Source organism: Marmota marmota, unplaced genomic scaffold, assembly GCF_001458135.2.
Source record: "Marmota marmota marmota unplaced genomic scaffold, marMar, whole genome shotgun sequence".
NCBI classification, from domain to species: Eukaryota; Metazoa; Chordata; class Mammalia; order Rodentia; family Sciuridae; genus Marmota; species Marmota marmota.
The window spans coordinates 435,306-455,351 of record NW_026000101.1 but is presented as its reverse complement, the minus strand read 5'-3'; the positions used below and the strand labels follow the sequence as shown (position 1 = coordinate 455,351).

The 20,046-nt window shown below is 58.5% G+C and overlaps 1 protein-coding gene across 5 annotated transcripts in view; it reads left to right on the top strand.

The window, feature by feature from the left end:
- The first annotated feature begins 5,999 nt into the window (after positions 1-5,999).
- Col27a1 (collagen type XXVII alpha 1 chain) overlaps positions 6,000-20,046 on the top strand; it is a 126,587-nt gene continuing 112,540 nt past the window's right edge. For 4 of the 5 annotated variants that reach the window (XR_007340633.1, XM_048783134.1, XM_048783132.1 and 1 more), the window contains exons 1-3: positions 6,000-6,084; positions 12,885-12,955; positions 15,982-17,720. Coding sequence is in view for 4 of the 5 variants with exons in the window: in XM_048783134.1 (XP_048639091.1) it covers positions 6,029-6,084; positions 12,885-12,955; positions 15,982-17,720 (1,866 nt within the window). In the remaining variant the exon portion in view is untranslated. The remainder of the gene's footprint in view (positions 6,085-12,884; positions 12,956-15,981; positions 17,721-20,046) is intronic. The other variant, XM_048783133.1, reaches the window with a different exon arrangement.

The window sequence follows — 20,046 nt, the reverse complement described above, 5'->3', positions numbered from 1 at the left end:
GACCTGAGGTGGGTGCCAAGTCGTCACAGGCCTTCAAGCCACAAAGACAAAGGAAACGTATTTAGTGGGCAGACAGGCTGAAAGGACAGATCACACTTAACAAGGGCTCTGTTCATGGGGGACAAACTTCAACTGCCTCAGAGGAGGCAAATGGAAACAAAAATCTCAGGATTTCTTGATGGTCATCAGCTTAGTGTGACCCTTGCCGTGTGATGCCCAGAAAGCTAATAAGCACTTGGGTTGCATTAACAGGAGCCCAGCTATGTGTGGAGGGAGGTGAACAAAGTCTTGCTCAGCTCCATGCTGGGTGGATGGCACCTGAACCCTTGAGCTTTGTGATGGTCACTTGGCAGTGGTCGGATATGGAAACCTGCTATACCTTTGGAGGAGACGCTGGAGGAAGATGAGGAGTGATTGGCAGATATGAGAAGGCTGACCCGGAGGAAAGGACAACTGGGGCGAACCTGTTTCCTCCAGAGTGGTTTCAGCTGAGTCGGCTCCTGTCAGTAGAGCTGCCGTTCTCCACGGTCACTGTAAAGGGCGCAGGCCTGGGGACCTGGGAGGCACGTGTAAGAGCTCTTTGCAGAGCTGGCTTCGGGTGGGAGAGGCTGGTGTGCACGGCAGTGGGGGCTCCTCCGTTCTCACGTTGTGACAAGGGCAGCGGCCACAGGGACCGGTGGCACCACCTTGTCCTGGAGCTACCCACAGATGGCAATGTCCCATTGCATGATCTGGGCACAGCACCCAGGGCACCGGATCTAGGGTCCTGTGGCTGGTGGAAGGGGCGCTATGGCTCCCTGACCCGCCGTCTCTGATGTCTGGGCAGATCTGCCACACAGGCGGGGACAGAGAGGTCACCGTGTGGACAGAGAGGTCACAGTGTGGACAGAGAGGTCACAGGCGGGGACAGAGAGGTCACAGTGTGGACAGAGAGGTCACAGTGTGGACAGAGAGGTCACAGGTGTAGACAGAGAGGTCACAGGTGTGAACAGGAGAGGTCACAGGCGTGGACAGGAGAGGCCACAGGTGTGGACAGGAGAGGTCACAGGCGTGGACAGGAGAGGTCACAGGTGTGACTGGAGGAATCTCCACACTTTGAGATTCGCTTGGCCCTCCCTTACCTGCTGGCACTGGGTGGCTGCTCCGTGGCCCAGGGACCTGCTCCCCTGTGCTCAGGTGAGGTTGGTACCTACGGTACTCTGGACGTGGCAGCGCGTTCTGGTACCAGGGATCCCTCTGCCGCTGGCCAAGCTGGGGCGAGGCTCTTTCATGATTGTTTCTTCCTTCTCTAAACCAGAGGTGCTGACATCCACCCGTCCGCCCATGTGCTGTGTGGACCCCCAGAGGCTGGACATGAACCTGTTTAGAGCTGTCTGCAGAGGAGGGATTGCCACTGTCATGGTCACTGTGACCCACGGGTCTTTCTGGTAGAGACCTGGGCTACTCTCAGCTGCTGGAGGAAAGAAACCCACTCAAAGTGACCTCAGTGGTTTTGAGGAAGGGCCGCCTGGGTGCCCAGTCTCACGTCCAATAATGTCCTCAGGGCTGGGGTGCAGCTCTGCGGTGGGACCCTTACCTACGCACGGGGTCACAGGTTTGATCCCAGCACTGCAAACCAACCAACAAACAACAAGTCTTTAAGGACCTGATTTCCTTTTGCCTTCCCTCTCCCCATCCTGTGTGTTGACCAGGGACCCAGGACACGGGGGCCCCATTCCAGCAAAATGGCTGCCAGCTCTCCAAGCAGCACAGTCTGGGTCCCCCACTGCAGAGTGCACTCGAGGTGAGCTGTCTACAGAGGCCCTGGTGTGGACGATTCCAGAGACCACCTTGGTGGGCTCTGTCCAGGCAGGATTCAACCCTTGACCTAGGAGGGTCAATTCCCAAGAAGAGAGTGGACGAGGAGGGAAGCTGTTGGTTCGGCAAGGCAGGCCATGGGCGTGTGCCCTGTCTGGGGATGTCTTAGGCAGATGGGCCCCTGCCCTGTCCCCATTCCATCCCTCTTCCCCCCCTCCCTTTGGTCATCCAGCACTCACCGAGGTACTCTATGGAGTACGACCAGCCATGAATCCAGCAGATGGGCAAGACGGATACCTACGCCAACGTGAACCGCACAGCGGACCAGGCAGGTGGGAGCAGGGCGGGGCAGGGCTGGGCAGATGCTGACCCCAGTGAGGGAGAGCAGCAAGGACCTTCCAGGCAGAGGTGGCCCCAGGAGCTGAGGCCTAGAGACTCTCCAAGCTCGTCTCCGCTGTCACCCGCTGGAGGTGGCCCAGAGCTCAACACTAATGGCCTGTTCGGCACATCCACAGGCGCTCACTCATTTTCCTGAAATGTTTTGTTCTAGGTTTGGGGAATGCAGCAGTGAGGGGTGGAACTGGGCTGCCCCCAGGCAACGTGTGGCATACAAGTAGACAAGAATCGACAGGGAGGAGGAGCCAGTGGGCATCCCGCCTTCTTTGCCCCTGTCACTGGCCTGGTTCTTTACTGACATGGCTCAGCCCCTCACTTCTTCCAGGTTGCAGCTCAAACAATAGCTCCTCGGAGAAGCTTCACCTTGGTCTCCATTAGTGACAGTCCCACCGTTGGTCTCCCACCCACTGTCAGCTTACTGGCTTTTAGAATGCTCCCTGCAACCCGACATCGCCAGCAGACTGCCGGGTGTTTTCTGTCCCTCCGTGAAGATGGACACTTTGTGTTACGCTCACCTGGGCAGCCGTAGCACCTAAAACTGGGTCTGTCATCCTGTAGGAGGGTGGGGGTGGCGGGAGGAGCTGGAGTGGTCTAACCAGGTGAGCTTTGCTTTGATCCCTTTATTCCTGTTCATTCTGCATCCGTGGAGCCCTTCCTAGGTGCCAGACATGGTGTCTGTGCTGGTGTCAGAGACAAAACATGGCACTTCTCCCCTCCAGGACCACAGCTTGATTAGCCGGTGGCCAGTGCCCATCTCAGGGCACTGTGCAGGGCAGCATTGCCCTATGGGTTGAGTGACCTGGGAATAACGACTCTTATTAGAGGTGTACTGGGTGCACCTCCCATGCTACATGCTCGGTGGGGCCAAATGCAAAAGCAGAGTCCCTCCTGTGTGTCCAGCAGCACCCAGGCCTGGGAAGATAAGTGGGAACTAGCAAGTTTTCTGGTTCTGCAGAACTTGTTAAGCGTGATTCGAGGCAGGACTTTCTTCCCTGCTTCTCTCTCTCTCTCTCTCTCTCTCTCTCTCTCTTTCCCTCTCACTGGCCTCTTTCCCCAGGACATAACACATCAAGGGCAGGAAGGCAGGAAGCACTGCCCGCGCACAGTAGGTCATCAGAAAAAGCTTGGTGGATGAACTGATGTGATGGGTCCTTGGCCACAGTGCAGCCCCTGACACCTGTGAAGACTTCTTCTAGTGGTTCGCTCAGCAGCAGTCACTGAGCACCTACTATGTGTCCATCACTATGTGGTCCCCGAAGTCCCCATCAGCCACGATTCCCATCTGTCTGCCGCAATCCTGAAAATGCCCATGTGGGCCTGGCGTTCACTGTCCACCTGGCCTCCAGGCTTACTGCCTTCTGCCCCACAGCGATGGCCCCCTGAGGGCTGGCTTGTGGGTGCCCTGACCCCTCCACGGGGGGCACTGTCTCTGCGCCAGGGCCCTCCGTGGTGAAGGGCTGGGTGTAAGGAGGCAGCAGGAGCAGGAAGCAGGGCCCTTCCCTGAGTTCTTATGAGCATCCATGTCCTCTTTCCAGCTGACCCTGAGCTCTTGGAAAGCCACCAGCCTCATACTCGTCCCCACCTGGCAAAATGCAGCGAGCCCGGGGTGTCCGCCGTCTCGGTGGGATTTGTTGTTGAGTTACAGTCTCATATTTCCGAGCACAAAAGGCCCTTGCAGAGTGCCATGCCAAGGCACCTATTTTACCGATGGGGAGAGTGAGGCTCTTAAGAGTTTCCCACAGGGCCTTGGGGCTGTCCTCTGCGGCGCAGGGCTCCCTGCCATTGACCATTCACTGCACACCCAGATCTGGGGGTGAGATTTGGAAAGGACTTGGCGTTCAGCCAGTGACCTGCTGCCTGACTTTTGAGGAAATGCATCCCCTTGCCTGGAAATGGCTCTGTGGCCAGTGAGTCATGTGTTGTCACCCACACATTATGGTGGGAAGAGCTGGATGACTCTGGGCTCCATTCACTCAGCCTTCAAAACCTGCCTGAGATCGACTCCCTCCTTCCTGGTGATTTGTGACTCTTCTGCTGGACGTGTCCCTCCTCCGTGGCTGCAACACATCCTTCAGGGCCCCAATGCTACCTCCTCCTGGGACCCTTCCTTGGTGTCTCTCCATTCCTCAGTCTGTCTGGCAGTCTGATTGACCCAGATCTCTCTGATAACATCCGTGGCATCTCCTTGTCTTGTCTTCCTGTGGCTGCAGAGGGCTCTCCTCCCCACCCCAAGTTGCTGTGCATATCTTCTACCCACACTACACATGTGTCCATGCCCAGAAGCCAGAACCATGTGAAATTTTCTTTGTCCCTGTCCCCATAGTGGCAGACCCTCTTCCCCTGAGGACTTGTATAAGGTTTGCATATTGTGGGAGTCTTTTTTTTAATGAACTTAATTTAAATTACTAGCGGTTAGATTATCTCTTGTGTCCCCAGTTCCATGCTGGATGGACACAGAGATGGAACTGACCATGATAATATCATTATATGCACGATGGCATGGGTGGGGTGGCAGAGCAGCCAACCAGAGTGCGGTGACGAGGACGAAGAGGTTGTGAACAGGCAAAAATGGAGGAGAGAGAGAGAGAGAGAGAGCCTGAGAGGAGCAATAGGGACACGGGCCTTGAAGCCCCCCAGCTGGTGCAGGTAGCAGAGACTGGGTTCAGGGCTGGGATATGAAGCTAAAGATGCTGACAAGGATCTGCTCAGAATTCCTCCAAGGCTAAGCCTGGAGTATCCTGCTGAGATGCAGAAGGTTGGAGTCAGGCTACCTGGGTTCAAATCCCACCGCATCACCTACCAGCCTGTATTCCACTTTCCCTTCTGAAAATAGACATAGTAACAGGTCTTCCTCAGAAAGTGGTGCTCAGTACAGCGCCTGACAGGGCCTGAACCCCAAGGCAAGTGAAGATGCAAAATACTAGGGAGCACACACAGATATAATTCTACATGGAGATCAATATCTAATGGGGTATCAAAAGCCCCCCCAAATAATCAAGATACATAATATTTAATGCAGTTCTTCCACAGTATCAAAATTAATGCAAAAAAAAAAATCCACTATGAGCAAAATACCAAAAATGTAAACAAAGACACGATGTGCCTGGCACAAAGTATGCAGCTCAAAAAATACCAGTTATGAGTGGACGGAGTGCTCAACCTTCAGGGGCTGCGGACTTCTGAAAACCCGAGGTAAACCCGTGGCGCCTCTCTCCAGAAGAATGCGCGAGTGTGCACAATTGGTGCACAGTTGCACCCTCTAGGGTTCCTCTACCCTGAGGTTAAGAACTCAGGTTCAATGTAGGGGCGCCGGGCGGTGGTGGTAGCTGCGCGCGCCATCCAGCCGCCTGCGGGTTCTTGGGTACCCAGGCTGCCTCCCTCCTGGCAACCATGGGTGCTCTGCCCCCTTCAGGAAGCAGCACACAGTCCTGCGGCTCCCTCCCCCGCTCCGGTTTGGGACTTTTCCTAAAGTTTGTTGAAACCAGACACCTTGCTCCACCGAGCCCGCGTGCAGCCACGGTTTAAAAGGCCGCCTTCAGCGCCCCCTCCCCGCCCCCAGCGGAGACTTCAAAAGGCCCGGCGAGCGCCGCGGCCTCAGCACCTATGAGCCGCCCCCAGTTCCCGGAGCTCGCGCCGGAGCCCGAGGACGCANGGATTGCCACTGTCATGGTCACTGTGACCCACGGGTCTTTCTGGTAGAGACCTGGGCTACTCTCAGCTGCTGGAGGAAAGAAACCCACTCAAAGTGACCTCAGTGGTTTTGAGGAAGGGCCGCCTGGGTGCCCAGTCTCACGTCCAATAATGTCCTCAGGGCTGCGGGGACCCATGAATACAAATGCCGTTAGGCGCCCGTGGAAGGACCGACCGGCCAGCCTCCCACTTAGGGACACAGTAAGTGCCTGGGGACTCCTGTAGCTCTAGGAGTATTGGTGTATGTGCGTAAAGGTGCGCGCGTGTGCAGAGGTGGGTACAAGCCTGGGACGTGAGTGTGTGTGTGTGTGTGTGTGTGTGTGTGCATGAGTGTGGTGGACACTTGTGGAGGAGTGTGCGTGCGTGTATGTGTGTGCATTTGGTTGGGTACATGGGCTGTATGTGCACGTGGGAGTGTGTATGTGCGGTGTGCGCGCTGATGTGTACGTTGAGGAGGATATGGACAGCACAGGGTGTATTTAAGTGAGTGCAAACACTCCTGTGCACGAGTGTGCGCTGAATCCAGACATCCCAGGGTGTTTTTTACGTGAGCCTGAGTTGCATGGCTGTATACCTGCATGTGAATGAGTGTGAGCGTGTATCTGAATTTGGGGTGTGTGTGTGTGTGTGTGTGTGTGTGTTTTCGTCTGCCCAAAGAGATGGAGGTGGGGGTGGGGATTAGTCTCATTGCTGGCCTGGGGTTGGGGATGTGAGAATCTACCGGCGGCGGGCAAAGGCGTGCAACTCTGCGCTCCAGTGTGGGATCCCAGGGTGTCTGCTCCACTCTGGGGAGTTAAATCCCCGTTTCTGACCGAGCTGCAGGGGAGAGGAGGGTGAGCAAACACAAACACGCCCACCCACCACGTTCTTTCTCCCGGGAGCTCAGAATCTGGTGAAGCAATCTTTTTGGTGGGTGTCGGGGGGTGAAAACACTGGTTGTTGTGGGAGTCTGTACTCCAAGTCCTGTTCCCAGTTCTGTCCTTGAAACTCTGAGATTCTTTCAGGATTAGAATCTATCCCCTTTCTTCCTCCAAACCGCCCCGTAGATTTGAGGACCTACAGTCTCACAGGTCAGAAATTCCTAATCCAGGTACTGCCGTCAGTCATTGTGCAGCCTTGGGCGATCCCTTGTTTCGGTGAATCTGTTTCCCCATCTTTACAAGGAAGAGGGGGCTGGTGTCCCAGCGGGGCCGTGGCGGGCCGGCTGAGGCTGTGTCCCTGGCCGCGGCCGGCAGGGGGGCAGCAGGGGGGCAGCAGAGGGCGGCCCGGCGCGGGGAGGGGGAAGGTGGAGAGCTGCCGCGGGCCGAGACTTTAAATCGCCTTCATTTCCCCCAAATCCTTCCNCCCCGCCGCGCCGGACGCTTCCAGCGGAACGTCAGCTTCCTGTCCCTTCCTGCTTCTCCGCGAGGCGGGACTCCAGGGGTTAACAGGGGCTGCTCTCCCAGCCGGGCGAGGGTTGGCGAGCACTGCCTGCCCTGCAGCGCCGGGCTCTGCTGCCGGGTCCCTATGGGGCGGGGACCTGCCCGGAGGGTCGGTGTGGAGCCAACCGGGGGCGGGTGGTGGTGCGGGGAGCGTCCGGCAGGAGACCTGCAGAGTGGGAACTTTGGGGACACTTGGGGGAGGAGAGGATCTCTGTTCGGGGCGGTCTCGGTGTGTTCCAGTGGCTCGGTGTCTGCAGGTCCCAGTCCGTACGTCTCTGGTTCCATCGGTTCTTGTGAGGCTGTGGACACGTTTCTCCGTCTCCCGGTCCGGGGGCTCTGCTCGCGACTCAGTGTCTGTGTGGCTCTGCACGTCCCGGCGTTTCTGGAAGGGTGTGTGTGTGTGTGTGTGTGTGTGTGTGTGTGTGTGTGTGTCTGGGTGTCTGTTTCTCAGCTTCTGGGGGAGCACTTAGTTCCTGTCCTTCTCCCGAGTGCTAGAGAGAAAGTGAGAGCCGGCGTGTCAGAGCAGAAAGGGCCCTGGAAGATCACCAAATCCAGCCTCTTGTACAGATGGGGACCCAGGCCAGAGGAGGGCAGGGAATCTCCGAGGCGGGGCTGAGCACAGCTGGCACCCAGGGGCTGGGATTCCCAGCTTGTGCAGAAGTTTTTGGAGAGAGCGAGGGTGTGCAAGGGCGAGTCGCTTCGTGTGGGTGTGTGTGGGAGTGAGCGAGGCTGGGAGCAGCCCTGGGCCCTGTGGCCTGGGGCTCAAACACAGGACTAGCTGTCTTTCCATGCTGCAGGACCCAAAGGGCTCTCCCAGGAGGCTGGTCAGGGCTGTAGCCCCGCCCCGGCCCACCATGCCCCGCCCCTCTGAGCTGGAATCAGGGGGATGATGCCCCCCCCCTTCTTCCCCAAGTCCTGGAAAAAGCTGGCTGGTTGAGATTCCCCCACCCCCACCGCAACACACGCACACAGCCCCAGTGAGCGCCGTGCTGACTCATTTTCTCCAGAAGACCTTGAGCCAGGGCAGATGCCAGCGGTTGGGCAGAGAAGTTGTGCCAGGCAAGCACCCCAGCACCCAGCCCAAGCTTTGGGCAAATGGGCAGTCACACTGCTTTGAGGCCAGCTCCTGCCTCCCCCTGTCTCCCTGGCTGTGGGTCCTGTGCCCTTTGACTCTAGTGTGCCTCCCAGCTTTGCTCCCCCACCGGTCACCAGAGTGAGCGCCATGACATCCCCGCCCCCTGCTTGTCTGCCTTTCCTCTCTGCACTTAGAACATGTTCCCTTCCTCTGCTTCTGTAAGCCCTGCGGTCCCTCCACAGTCTCACCAGCCTCAAAATGTCACCAGTTTTCTCTGCCCTTCCTGAGAACACTTTCCCTGTTATTTTGTTGGCCGATCTGCTCCCCCATCTCTGCGTCGGGGATCCTCTGGTGCCCTCACTGCCTGGCCTGGCATGGGGAAGTGCCAGCCCTTTGGTGGTGGAGGGTGGTAGGGAAGCCTCCCGGGCTAACTTCAGGGGGCTTGCAACCCGGCCAACTCGAGGTTGAACTGTGAGCTTGGGCAAGCCTCTCACCTCTCTGACCCACAAAGGGGCATGCCCATCTCCAGCTGGCAGGGCTTGGGGATGGCTAGCTCAGAACAGCGCCTGACATGTAGTAAGTCCTCAAAAATGGCGGCTGTTATTTGTGTTACTACTCACTTCTTGAATGGGTGTGTGAGTCAATGGGAAAGTTCTGGGCTGCATCCTGTCCAGACGGATGACCTGTCTGTGTGCCCATGGAGGAGGTGTAAGGTATGGAGAAAGGACTTTGGGTGTGGCCATCTGGGCACACAAGGTCTGGCTGTGCCACGGAGGCAGGCAGGATGGCCACCCCCTTGCCACTCCATGGCTCCCAGCTCACCCGCGGGAGTAGTGTCCACAGGGCCGCCTTCTTGCGGATCTGAGCTCTGAGCTTCCCGGGAATGTTAAGCTGGGGTGGATCTCTGGGTCCTGTGTGTGTCCAGGTGACAAGGACAGAAGAAAGACCGTCCAGATAGGGTGCAGGTTCTGGTCGCCTCATTGTCCAGGAGCAGCCGTGACGGGTGGGCTGCAGAGGGCCTTTGGCAAGGGACAGGAACAGCTGGGTGCCCTTCTTGGGGCCCCTTTCTTGTGGCTGTGCTTAGGGCCACCTCCTGTCCTCCCTGGCCCCTGTGCTTGAGTCTTCCCGACATCCTGGAGCCCGGGTATCGCTGAGCCAGGGCCCACAGGCGGTGGTGGAAACAGAAGTCTGCTAGAACACAGCCCGAGCCAGCACCGGCACCAGCGTTATTCACAGTAGCTAAACAGGATTGGAACCGGAGGGAAGAAGCAGCAGGGCCCCTGGGAGCCAACTTTCCAGGCCCGGAGCTTACTTACTAGATGGTTCGTTGGCTTCCCTGGTTACCTCTCTGTTCCTGTTGGTGAAGGCAGGGACTGTGGTCTCTGGCATGCAGGAAGGCCCCACAGGCCTCCAGTTTCTTCTCCACCGGAGACTGTCCGGTGGGGTCTGTGGCGTGGAGGAGTCGTTTCTCCTCTCAGGGGATAGGAGTCTGGCCCCTGGGTGATCTTTAAGGACCTTCTCCCATTCAAATGTGCTCTACCCTTGGGGAGTCGTGGGTCAGTGCACCCATCGAGCAGGGCGGTGTGTCTGCAGAGGTGAATGAATGGGCGGCCGGCCTGCAGGCTAGAGGCCACGGTGTTAGTCCAAGAGGAGATTCCATTCCATCCTCCCCGAGTCTTGTTTCTCCTGAGCTTGGAGGATTTAAAATCTTTCCCTCCGGTTTCTAAAGAGTCATCGTCTTGCCTTAGCCACACCAGAGCGATCCATCGAGGAGGACATGGGTGTCCCTGAGCTCCTCTCTCCCGCCTGGCCTCCCTTTGTCAGCCTGGGAAACATTCTGAGGAGGGAGGATGTGGCAGGGCACAGGGAAGGACGCCCGGAGTGAGGGCCGGTGCATGGAGAGTCCAGGAGAAGAAGGGGCTTGGAGGGACAGTGACAGAGACGAAGGGGTGGCAGGGACTCAGAAAGGCGAAGAAGAGCAATGTCCTTTGAGAAGGCATTCTCAGGACAAATGAGTTCCCGGGTCCTCTGGACTGGGGGGCTGCAGGATGGCAGCGAGTGTGGGTACTGCTTTGGTGCAGGACTTCTCAGAGCCTTTGGTATGTGGGCGCGCCGCTGGGGCTGTCGAGACCAGGATGCAGGGGACAGCTCTTCCCCGTCCATCTGGCCACCGTATCCTGGAGGGTGTCCCTGGTAGGAAGCAGTAGTGAAGAAGGAGTTATGTGCAGAGAAGCCTTGATGGGGAGGTGCCTGTCCCCGCGTCCCCACCTTGGTCTTCTCCAATGCCAAATTAAACAATGTCTCTTGGGAAGTTCTGGGTCGGTGCAGTTTCTGGCCACTGTGATCCTTCCCAGCACCAATGAGGCTGCCATTGGCTTGGTGTGGGAGGTCTGCAGGGGGTTACCCTGCCCTTCTCACCTGGCACCTGGGCATTCTGACCTTTACCATTGCCCTGGTGAGCCCAAGGGCAGGCCATGGGGGGGGGGCGGGGCTGGGAAAGCCAGAGCAGAGCCGGACGAGGGTGCTGGGAGGACACTTCAAGGCCCAGAGCCCTGTGATTCCAGCTGATCTTCATTCATCCCGTGAGAATGCACTGGACACTTCCCATGTGTCTGCCAGGCGTGGACGAGGGAACAGGCCAGCTCACTCTGCCCTTGGGGGACGTCTTCTAGGAAGGGAAGTGGACAGTGGTGACCAAGTACTTGATGTGGGTGTGGTGTGACTCAGAGAGCACAGCAAATTGGGAGCTAATGGACGTGTGGGAACTGACCAGGCAGAGAGCAGGGTCCAGCTGATGGAGCAGGATGTGCAAAGGGACCATCATCAGCACCTGGGAGCTGTTCCAGCCGGCTTGCGGGCAAATGAGTTTTCTCCAAGTAAGGGAAGTGCCAATTCAGCATGATTTAAATAATAATGGGGTTATTGCTTCCCATGTTAAGAGGCCCCAAGGAAGAGCAATGCTAGGGTTGGATAATTCAGCATCTCAACGCGTTATTTTCCATTCTGCTATCCTCCTCTGTATATGAGGCTTGTTACCTCACGTGTGCAAAATGGCTGCAACAACTCCAAGTGGGATGTCCTCACTCAATGACATACAGAGGCTAGAAGAAAACCTCTTTGTCCTTTTAAAGCACTTTCCTGAGGTTCCCAGACAGGCACCACTCCCATCTCATTGGCCACATTTGAGTAATATATGCATGCCATTCCCAGGATTGGCTTAGGCTTGTCCAGATTCATCTGGAGTCCTCTGAAGTCCATGTCCACATGTGACTGCAGGATGGAGGGATGGCTGTGGGTGGAGAAGCACCAGTGTCTTCCAAAGCGCCCAAGTTATGGTTGCTGTTGATGGGAATCGCTATTAAATTTGAGAGTAGGGAAAGCTAATGGAGGCTGAGCTTATTTTCCAAAGGGCCTAGGGTCCGGGACGGCCATTCTGGCATGCGGGTTTCCTGGATTTCGGGGCTCCCCAGCTGCACACCATCCTAGCTGGAAATGGACCCTGGTCTGCCCACCCCAGCCTTAGCCCTCCCCACCCACCTGGACCAGCTCTCTTTGCCTGCATCCTGGCCATCTCTGGCCACGTGCCGCCCTCCCCTCTGCCCACCTGGGGATCAGATACCCTGAGTGGCTTCAGGTGTCACTGGTGGCTGCTGGCACAGGAAGGTGAAATCAGATGTTGCCTCTGCCCATCTTGGCAAGAGCCCCTGAGCAGACCTGTAGCTCCTGGCCTCAGTGCAGGGCTGGTGGTGGGGGAGGGGGTGGTGGTGGTGGTGGTGTGCAGGGGGGATGGCCTTTGTGACTATCGACAGGCTGAGCCCTTAACATGTGGGCGCTGAGTTCATCCTCATGCCTGCCTAGGAGAGAGAGAGGATGGGGACAACCTAGGCTCAGGGGGCTGAGTGACTCGCCCTGGGGTCACCCATTGAGAAGCCCCAGGGCCCGGTGTGCACCTGGGTCAGCCTCCTGTCTCCTGGTTTCCCATGTTCCATCTGCATAAGTCAGTGGGCAGCAGCCCTTGCCCAGTGCTGGGCCTGGGAAAGGGGTCTCTCTCCCCTGCCCTTGAAGGTCAGTGGCCACTCAAATGGTCAAGTCGGGCCTTCCCACTTAACCTTCCTTTCTGCTCTGGCTCTGTTGCCCGTTGGCAGGGGCCTTTGGCAGGGTCTCAAGATCATGAGGTCATATAGATATGGAGACTGAGGTCCAGGGTGGGGAGGGACGGGCTCCTGGTTGCTCAGTGCACCCGCTCTGAACTGGTCCCTGGGTCTCCTGCCACCCAGTGTAAGTCCTCCTGCCCCGTGACCTTGGCTTAGCTGTCTGTGGAGCTGGTGGGGGCATTGGTACCCTGCAGGCAGGTCCTGCTCCAGAGCCTGGGCCCAGGGACCTGGGGGCTTGGATGGCACCTCTACAGGGGAGCCCTGGGTGGCACGGGGGCTGGGCCACCCCATTTCCCCGCCGGGTCTGGCGGAGGGCGGAAGCTGACTGTGTGTGCTGTCTGCTGTCCCTAGGGGCTTTCTCTTCGCCTGGATCTTAGTCTGGTCTTCCTGTCACCTGGCCTCCACCCAAGGAGCTCCTGAAGGTAATTCTCTCTTCTCTTTGTCCAGGGGAGACAAAGGAAGGCGGAAGGGGCCTGAGGACTCAGGGGCTGCCGACATCCGTGCCCCTGATTGGGACTGTGTCTCGGTTCTCCCTCAGGAGACAGGGGTCACTCACAGGCACATTCTCTTTGCATGACCCACTGGGCTTTGCGAGGGGTAGGGGAGGCCATGGTCACGGCCCTGTCTGGGGCAGATCTCTATGAGGCACTTTGGTTTATGAGCCTCAGGTGCCCCTCTCTGTCCAGTGGGTACACTCAGGAGACAGTAAGTGCACAACTGTCATCTCTCAGCCTGGAATCCCACCCTCTGCTTCCCGTGAGATCCTCCCTTCCCGCCTGTCCCTGAGGAGCTATTCAGGGGACCAGGGCGGCAGTGGGCCGGCTACACAGCTGCCCACGGAAATCGAAACCTTTCCCACATCTGTTTGTCAAGCAGCCACAAAGCCTCTTAAAATAGCTGCCCTTCCCCCTCCTCCACGCCCGCCTGTGTTCTGGGGCAGGCAGCGGGCACTCCGGGAGTCCCCGTGGCCTGACCTGGGCAGGGATTGGGCCCTTGGGAGGGAGGTCCATGCCCGGAAGAGACTTCTACCGGCCAGCAACATTTGTGCAAATGTCATATTTTCCAAGCTTGCTGTTTCCCCCACAAAGTAGGTGAACAGCTGTCCAGAGTCCTGAGTCAGGCTCCGAGGGGCCTGGGGAGCGGCCGGAGCTGTGTGGAGCCAGGTTTATGTAATAAAGGGATCTTGCTGGGGCCAGCTGGCCGGGCCCTTCCATCTTGGCCTTGGGATGAATTCATTCCCTGTCCCCCGTCTCTTCCCCCCTGATGGGATTCTGGAAGTGACTCTACTCTGCCTTCCAGTGAATCTGGGCGGCTCCAGAGTAGTCGAGCTGAGTAGCTAAGAACAGAGACCCTGGGGTCAGGGGCCCTGGGTTCCAGCCCCAGATGCGCCTTTGATAAGCCGTTTGCTCTCGGGCAAGTGATTCCATCTAACCCAGCTATGGAGCGGGGACGGTAAAGGGTCCACCTTCACAGGTTGTTGGGTCAGTTGAGAAAACACGCATGGAAAGCATTTACCATTTTTAAAAACGATTTTGTTCATCCGAAGACTTTGGGCCAGCATTGCCCTTTCCTCTCTGCAGTGGCCAGAGATTCATGGAAACTCCGGGTCTCAGAGTTTGGGACTTTGTCCCTTAGCTACAGAAGGTGTTGGGGGTCCTGGAGACAGGCTGGTCTTTGGCTTTGAAACCCACCTGGAGAGGATAAGAAGGAACGCCTCCTGCAGGCTGCCTTCCCTGGCCAGCTGTGGTCCTCTGGGCCGTGGGCTTTGTGTGTGGGGAGGGACACACTGCACGGGGCTGGCATGGTGGGACTGGGGCGGGGCGAGGTGGCTTGCTGTCCCCCACCTCACCCCCACCAAGTGGCTCCTCCTGTTTTAAGTATTCCATGATGATAAGAGGGTTTCATTGCTTAAGACCTACAAGGTCCACCCCAAGCCATGGTTTATGTCACCTTAGAGCCTGGGACAGGCGAAGGTATGAGAAAGAAGGGAAGGAGACTGGAGGTGAAGAGCAGCTCTTGAGTCCTGGGGAAGAACGGGGTCTTAAATCCAGGAGCTGTGCAGTCACCCCGAGCTCTCCAGTTCTTCTTAGAACACCCTTGACCAGGGCACCGTCTCCAGGGCTGGTCCAGCTCCTGTGTGTTCCCGGCAGGGAAATCGAGGCCCAGGGGTCAGGAACAGACGTGAGCAGAGTTACAGGATGGTGGGGAAGGTGGCCATTTCGTCCCTCCAGGAGCCCTAGGGTGAGGCATCTGCCTGGGTTTTCAGCAGGGGCAACTGAGGCTTGGGGTCCGGGCTCCCAGCAGGTCTGGTCAGGCGCGTCTTGCCGCCTCTGGAGCCCACTATGGAACCCTGGGCAGGTGCTGCCAGATCTGAGTTCTGTGTTCTACAGTGGCCGAACCCTCCGCCCCCCACCCCACCCCTCCGTCCACCACACAGTTGCTAACTGAGACCCGACTAAGTGCCCGGTGCTGGATCCCAGCCCCGACATGGCCTTCGCACAGAGATGGGACAGCACACTTGGGCAGAGTCCCGAGGCCCTGACCCAGATGGAAATTCTGGAGGCAGCCTCCGCTTCCCCGCGGAGTCGGATCTCGGGAGCCGGCTTCTGTAGATGCTGGCAGCTCAGCCAACTGCAGGAGATCAAGTGACCCGGGAGAGGGAAGGTCAGGAAGGCTTTCCATAAACATTCCGGAACCTTCCTTTCCCTCTGGCAAACCCCGCCAACGTAATTACGGGGCAGATGTGACCACAGTCAGATGTCCACACACTTCCCCAGAGAAGAGAGGTTGCAGGAATACCTGAGTCTTTCTGCTCTCTTCAAAGCCACGCTGAGGGAAGGGTCAGCACACGTCACCTTTCTGATGGCCGAGGTCAGCTCCTCAGCCTGCCCCACCCACCCAGGCAGAGACCTCTACAGGAGGGGAGACGAGGCAGGTTCTGGAGGGGGTTGGTGAGACAGTCAGTCCCCTGGACTCCCTTTACCAAGCTCTGGGGACAGGTCTGTTCCTGTCACTGTGGCCCCTTACGTAGGGGTTTGCTTCCCGGAGGAGGTGGCTTTGTAAAATGTGTCATTGTTGTTAAGGACACCTTAACACTGGACACTGGCGGGTGGTGGCCCTCGTGACTTTAGGTATTAGCAGCTGTCATTTGCTATTTTGTGCCAGACTCTTTTAAAAAAGAGTGTTCCCTCACTGAATTGTCATATGTCCTTCTGAGGTTGATCCTGTTATCCCATTTAATAGGTGGGGAAACTGAGGCACTAAGGCCACAGGGTCGGGAAGTGGCAGGGCCGGGATTTGAACCGGGAGGTCTGTGTTTTCAGCTGTGATAGGGACGATGCAGCCTTACCAGGGGTCGTGGTGCGTGCCTGACAGCCCCAGTGCAGCGCCCTCGGCCCCTGGCATGGGACAGCGCTATGTTCAGATGTCCTCTCCCTTCTTCTCTCAGATGTGGACGTCCTTCAGCGGCTGGGCCTCAGCTGGACAAAGCCAGGGGGCGGCCGGAGCCCCGCCACCCCGGGGGTCATTCCGTTCCAGTCGGGCTTCATCTTCACACAGAGGGCCCGGCTGCAGGCCCCCACGGCCGCCCTGGTCCCCGTGGCCCTGGGCACGGAGCTGGCTCTGGTGCTGAGTCTCTGCTCCCACCGGGTGAACCACGCCTTCCTCTTTGCCGTCCGCAGCCGCAGGCATGAGCTGCAGCTGGGCCTGCAGTTCCTCCCCGGCAAGACCGTGGTCCACCTGGGGCCTCGGCGCTCTGTGGCCTTCGACCTGGACGTGCACGATGGTCGCTGGCACCACCTGGCCCTCGAGCTCCGTGGCCGCACGGTCACTCTGGTGACGGCCTGCGGGCAGCGCCGGGTGCCTGTCCCGCTGCCCTTCCACAGGGATCCCACGCTTGACCCTCAGGGCACCTTCCTCTTTGGGAAGATGAGCCCCCGTGCTGTCCAGTTCGAAGGGGCCCTCTGCCAGTTCAGTATCCACCCCGTGACGCGGGTCGCTCACAATTACTGCGCCCACCTGAGGAAGCAGTGTGCACAGGCTGGCTTGGACTGGCCCCAGCTGCGACCCCTCTATCCCCAAGACTCCAGCAGACCCTTCACCTTCCAGAGTGACCTGGCCCTGCTAGGCCTGGAGAACTTGACCACTGCCACGCCTGCCTTGGGGTCACGACCAGCAGGCAGGGGGCCTGCAGTGACAGTGGCTCCCGCCAGGCCCACCCAACCCCAAAGAACTAGCCCCTCAGATCCTCGCCAGCGTGTCCCTGTGGGAGGCCCAGCCGGGACCCCACCGCCACCTGCCAAACGGTCAGGCAGTAAAGCCCCTGCCCACTTGCCCCCTGCCTCCTTGGCTGGCTCCACCAGAACTCACCCCGCGGCTTCCCAACCATGGCCAGTCACGGCCACCCACGTCCCTAAGAGTCCCTCCACCAAGCCTTCCGTCCTTTTTCCTTCAGTAGCCCCTGAGAAAAGCCCTCATCCTACCCAGAAAGCCGCTCTGTCTTCATTTACTAAGACAGCTCCGCCCACCCCGAAGCCTGCGCCGCCCACTCCCCGCCCAGGTCCTGTCAAAGTCCCCCATCCCACTGCGAAGCCGGCCCAGAGGAACCCTGTCGTGGCCCGGCCTCCGGCCCCCAGCACCCGGCCCCCGCCTCCCACCGCCGGTTCCACAGTAGCCCCTGCTGAGGCCAGGCCAGCCAGCCGTGCCAGGAGGCCAGCCTCTGCCCTCACCGCCACCCGCAGACCTCTGCCGACCACCAGCCCTGGCCCTCCCAGAGCAGCTCGGCCACCAGCCATGACGGTGGCTTCAGTCTTGGGCACTGGAACTCCCAGAACTGTACCCCCCACTCGCTCTCCTGGTTCCATCTCTGCCGGAAGCAAGAAACCCACTGGATCAGAAACCTCCAAGAAAGCCGGACCCAAGAGCGGTCCCCAGAAGCCCGACCCCCTCAGACCTGGGAAGGCAGCCGGGGATGTCCTGTTGAATGACCCGACCACCAGGGCCAGTCCCAGACAGTCCCCGCCCAGTGGACAGACCACCCCGGCCCTGGTCTCGGCCCCCGTGGGCGTCCTGTCCTCTGGTGCCCGGCCCATGACGAGCAGCGGCTATTCCTTCATTCACCTGGAGGGACCCACACCGTTCCCCCTGCTGATGGGGCCTCCAGGGCCCAAGGGAGACTGTGGCTTGCCGGTAAGTGTGGGTGGGGTGCGTGCTGCATCCAGTGGAGGGCAGAGGGCAGCTTGGTCAAAAGGCTGCTCCTGACCAGGGCAGGGGAGCGGGGGTGGCGGAGTCGTCACTGGAACCCTGGGTGACTCCTCTGGGCTCCTTCTGCACATCCTGCTGCAGGTTCCTGTCCACTGAGCCAGACTCGGGTCTGGGGCCATCCCCAGGTAGGGGCAGCCCTGAGCTCTGGTTGGCCCAGGTCCAAGGTCTTTCTATGCTGACCTGTGCGTAGGTCTAGTGGCTTCAGGAAAGCCATTGACATCCTGGCTCTGGGTCCGGCCGAGCGAGCTGGGTGAGCAGCAGAGCGTCCTTCAGAGCTGGCTCTCAGGACAGCAGGCCCTGCCGCAGTCTGGGAGTTGTGGGCAGAGGTCAGCTGTGAGTAGCTGTGGATGTGTTTGGTTTGGCACGTGCGGTATTCTTTACTAAGTGACTAGTATTTTAAAACTGTGAGAGATGTCTTATAAAAGTCTTGGGGACCGATTTCTCTCGGAAAGTGGGTGGTAGAGGGATCCATGGGCGGCCCTGTGAGATAGGACAAACCTTCTGTCACCGAGGCTCCCCACTCCTCCCACTTGAGCCAGTAGACCAAGCCTGTCACCCATCACGATTAGCTGTCTGGCCAGTACCTGTGGGCATTTGCTTTGCAGGCCCTGCTAGCGGAGCTGGGGCCGAGGGAGGTCAGCAGGGGCCGGAGCGCACAGGAAGGGATGAGGGAGAGCAATCCGTGTGCGGGAGATGGTCTCAGGGTCGCTGCCTCTGGCTTGCCGGGGACCGTCTCCAGGGGCAACGACCTTCCCGCAGCTGGAGGCCAATTCCTCCGGGTGGGGAGTGGTGGGATGGAGTTTCCAGAAGACTCGGGCCTCTTCTGTCCTCCTCCTTCCTTGGAGATGGCCTCCAGTCGGTGGCCTCCACCCTCCCTCCCAGAGCGGGGTCTCCCCCTGGGCTGTGTTGGAAGTCAGGGCTCCCTACCATGTGGAGACAGTGGCCGGCGCGGGGACTTCCCAGGCCTTACAAACACACTTAATGAGTTTTAATAATCATTAGGAATAATATTTATTCAGCCTGTCTCCAAGGGGACAGAGAGTCCGCTTTTATTATAACCATATTGTCGACCGTATGGATCGCGATGCATTGCAATGCGGTTATGTCAACGTGCCTTGGCGTTCCATGTTCTGAACTTGGCAGTGGAGGGAGGGGAGAGTGAGGAACTCCTCACCCCCCAGGCCAAGCAGCCCGCCTCTGGCCCTGGCCGCCCTGGGCACTGACACCTCAGCTTCCCAAGCTGCAGTGAGGTCAGAAGCGGGTGAACTGTTCCCTTCAACAGCAGATGGGGAGGCCCAGGGTTCCTGCTCTGGCCACACAGCATGTCCCAGCTCAGTGGAGGAGGCCAGCTCTCCCTCCCAAGGCCACATGAGGTATGGAGCAGGGGAGGCCAGGTCTAGCTGAGCAGAACTGGAATAGGAACTTTTTTTTTTTTTTTTTTGGTATAGAATCTGGCTTCGGGGCCTATTTTATGCTCAAATTGTTGTTTTACCCCGGGCCTTAGGGCTTTGGGTCACCTTCTGCTAAACCTCCTCTTGAGCTTCTCCTTCATCAAAGAAGGTACTGGATCAGCCTGATCAGTGGACAGATGCTTAGGTATTATTCAATTCAGTCCTCTAACTTAGGCAGGTGCAGAGGTAGGAGACTGCCCAGAGAGGGTCAGGACTTGCCCAAGGCTACACAGCCCATAAGAGGGTCAGACTCTCCACTGGGAAACCAGTGCGTTCCATCGGGCTTCACAGGTGAGTCAGGCCTCCTCCTTGGCCTCAGAGGAAGGGCTCCTTATTCACAGAATGTTCTGCTTTGGTACTGAGTCAAGTTGATGAGCCGCTTCCTCCTGCCCAGCGTCTCCTGTGGCCCTTCGTGGAAGCCAGTCAAGGAAAAGTTGGTGTTGCTGATCCCTGTCTGACGGGTGGGTGAGCTGGGGAGAGAGAGAGATGGAGGACCTTGCCGGGAGGCCCAGAAGGTTCCTGTGGGAGCTGGGAGCTCTGGTTCCTGCCCCTCTCCAAGGTCTTCCTGCCCCTCCCGTCCTGACCACCAAGGGCAGGAGGGAGGACATCAACCCGCCTCGGTGCCACCCTACTTTACACCCCGTGCTGCCCCTATCCTACCTGCCCCTTGTGCTCCAGGAGGGACCAAGAAGCTTCTAGAATCTCTGTCCACCGTGTGGCAGGTGGAAAAAAGCTCTCTCCTTCCCCCCAGATACCAGTGTCTCCTTTGAGCAGTGACGTGACCCCCCCCCCCCCCCCCC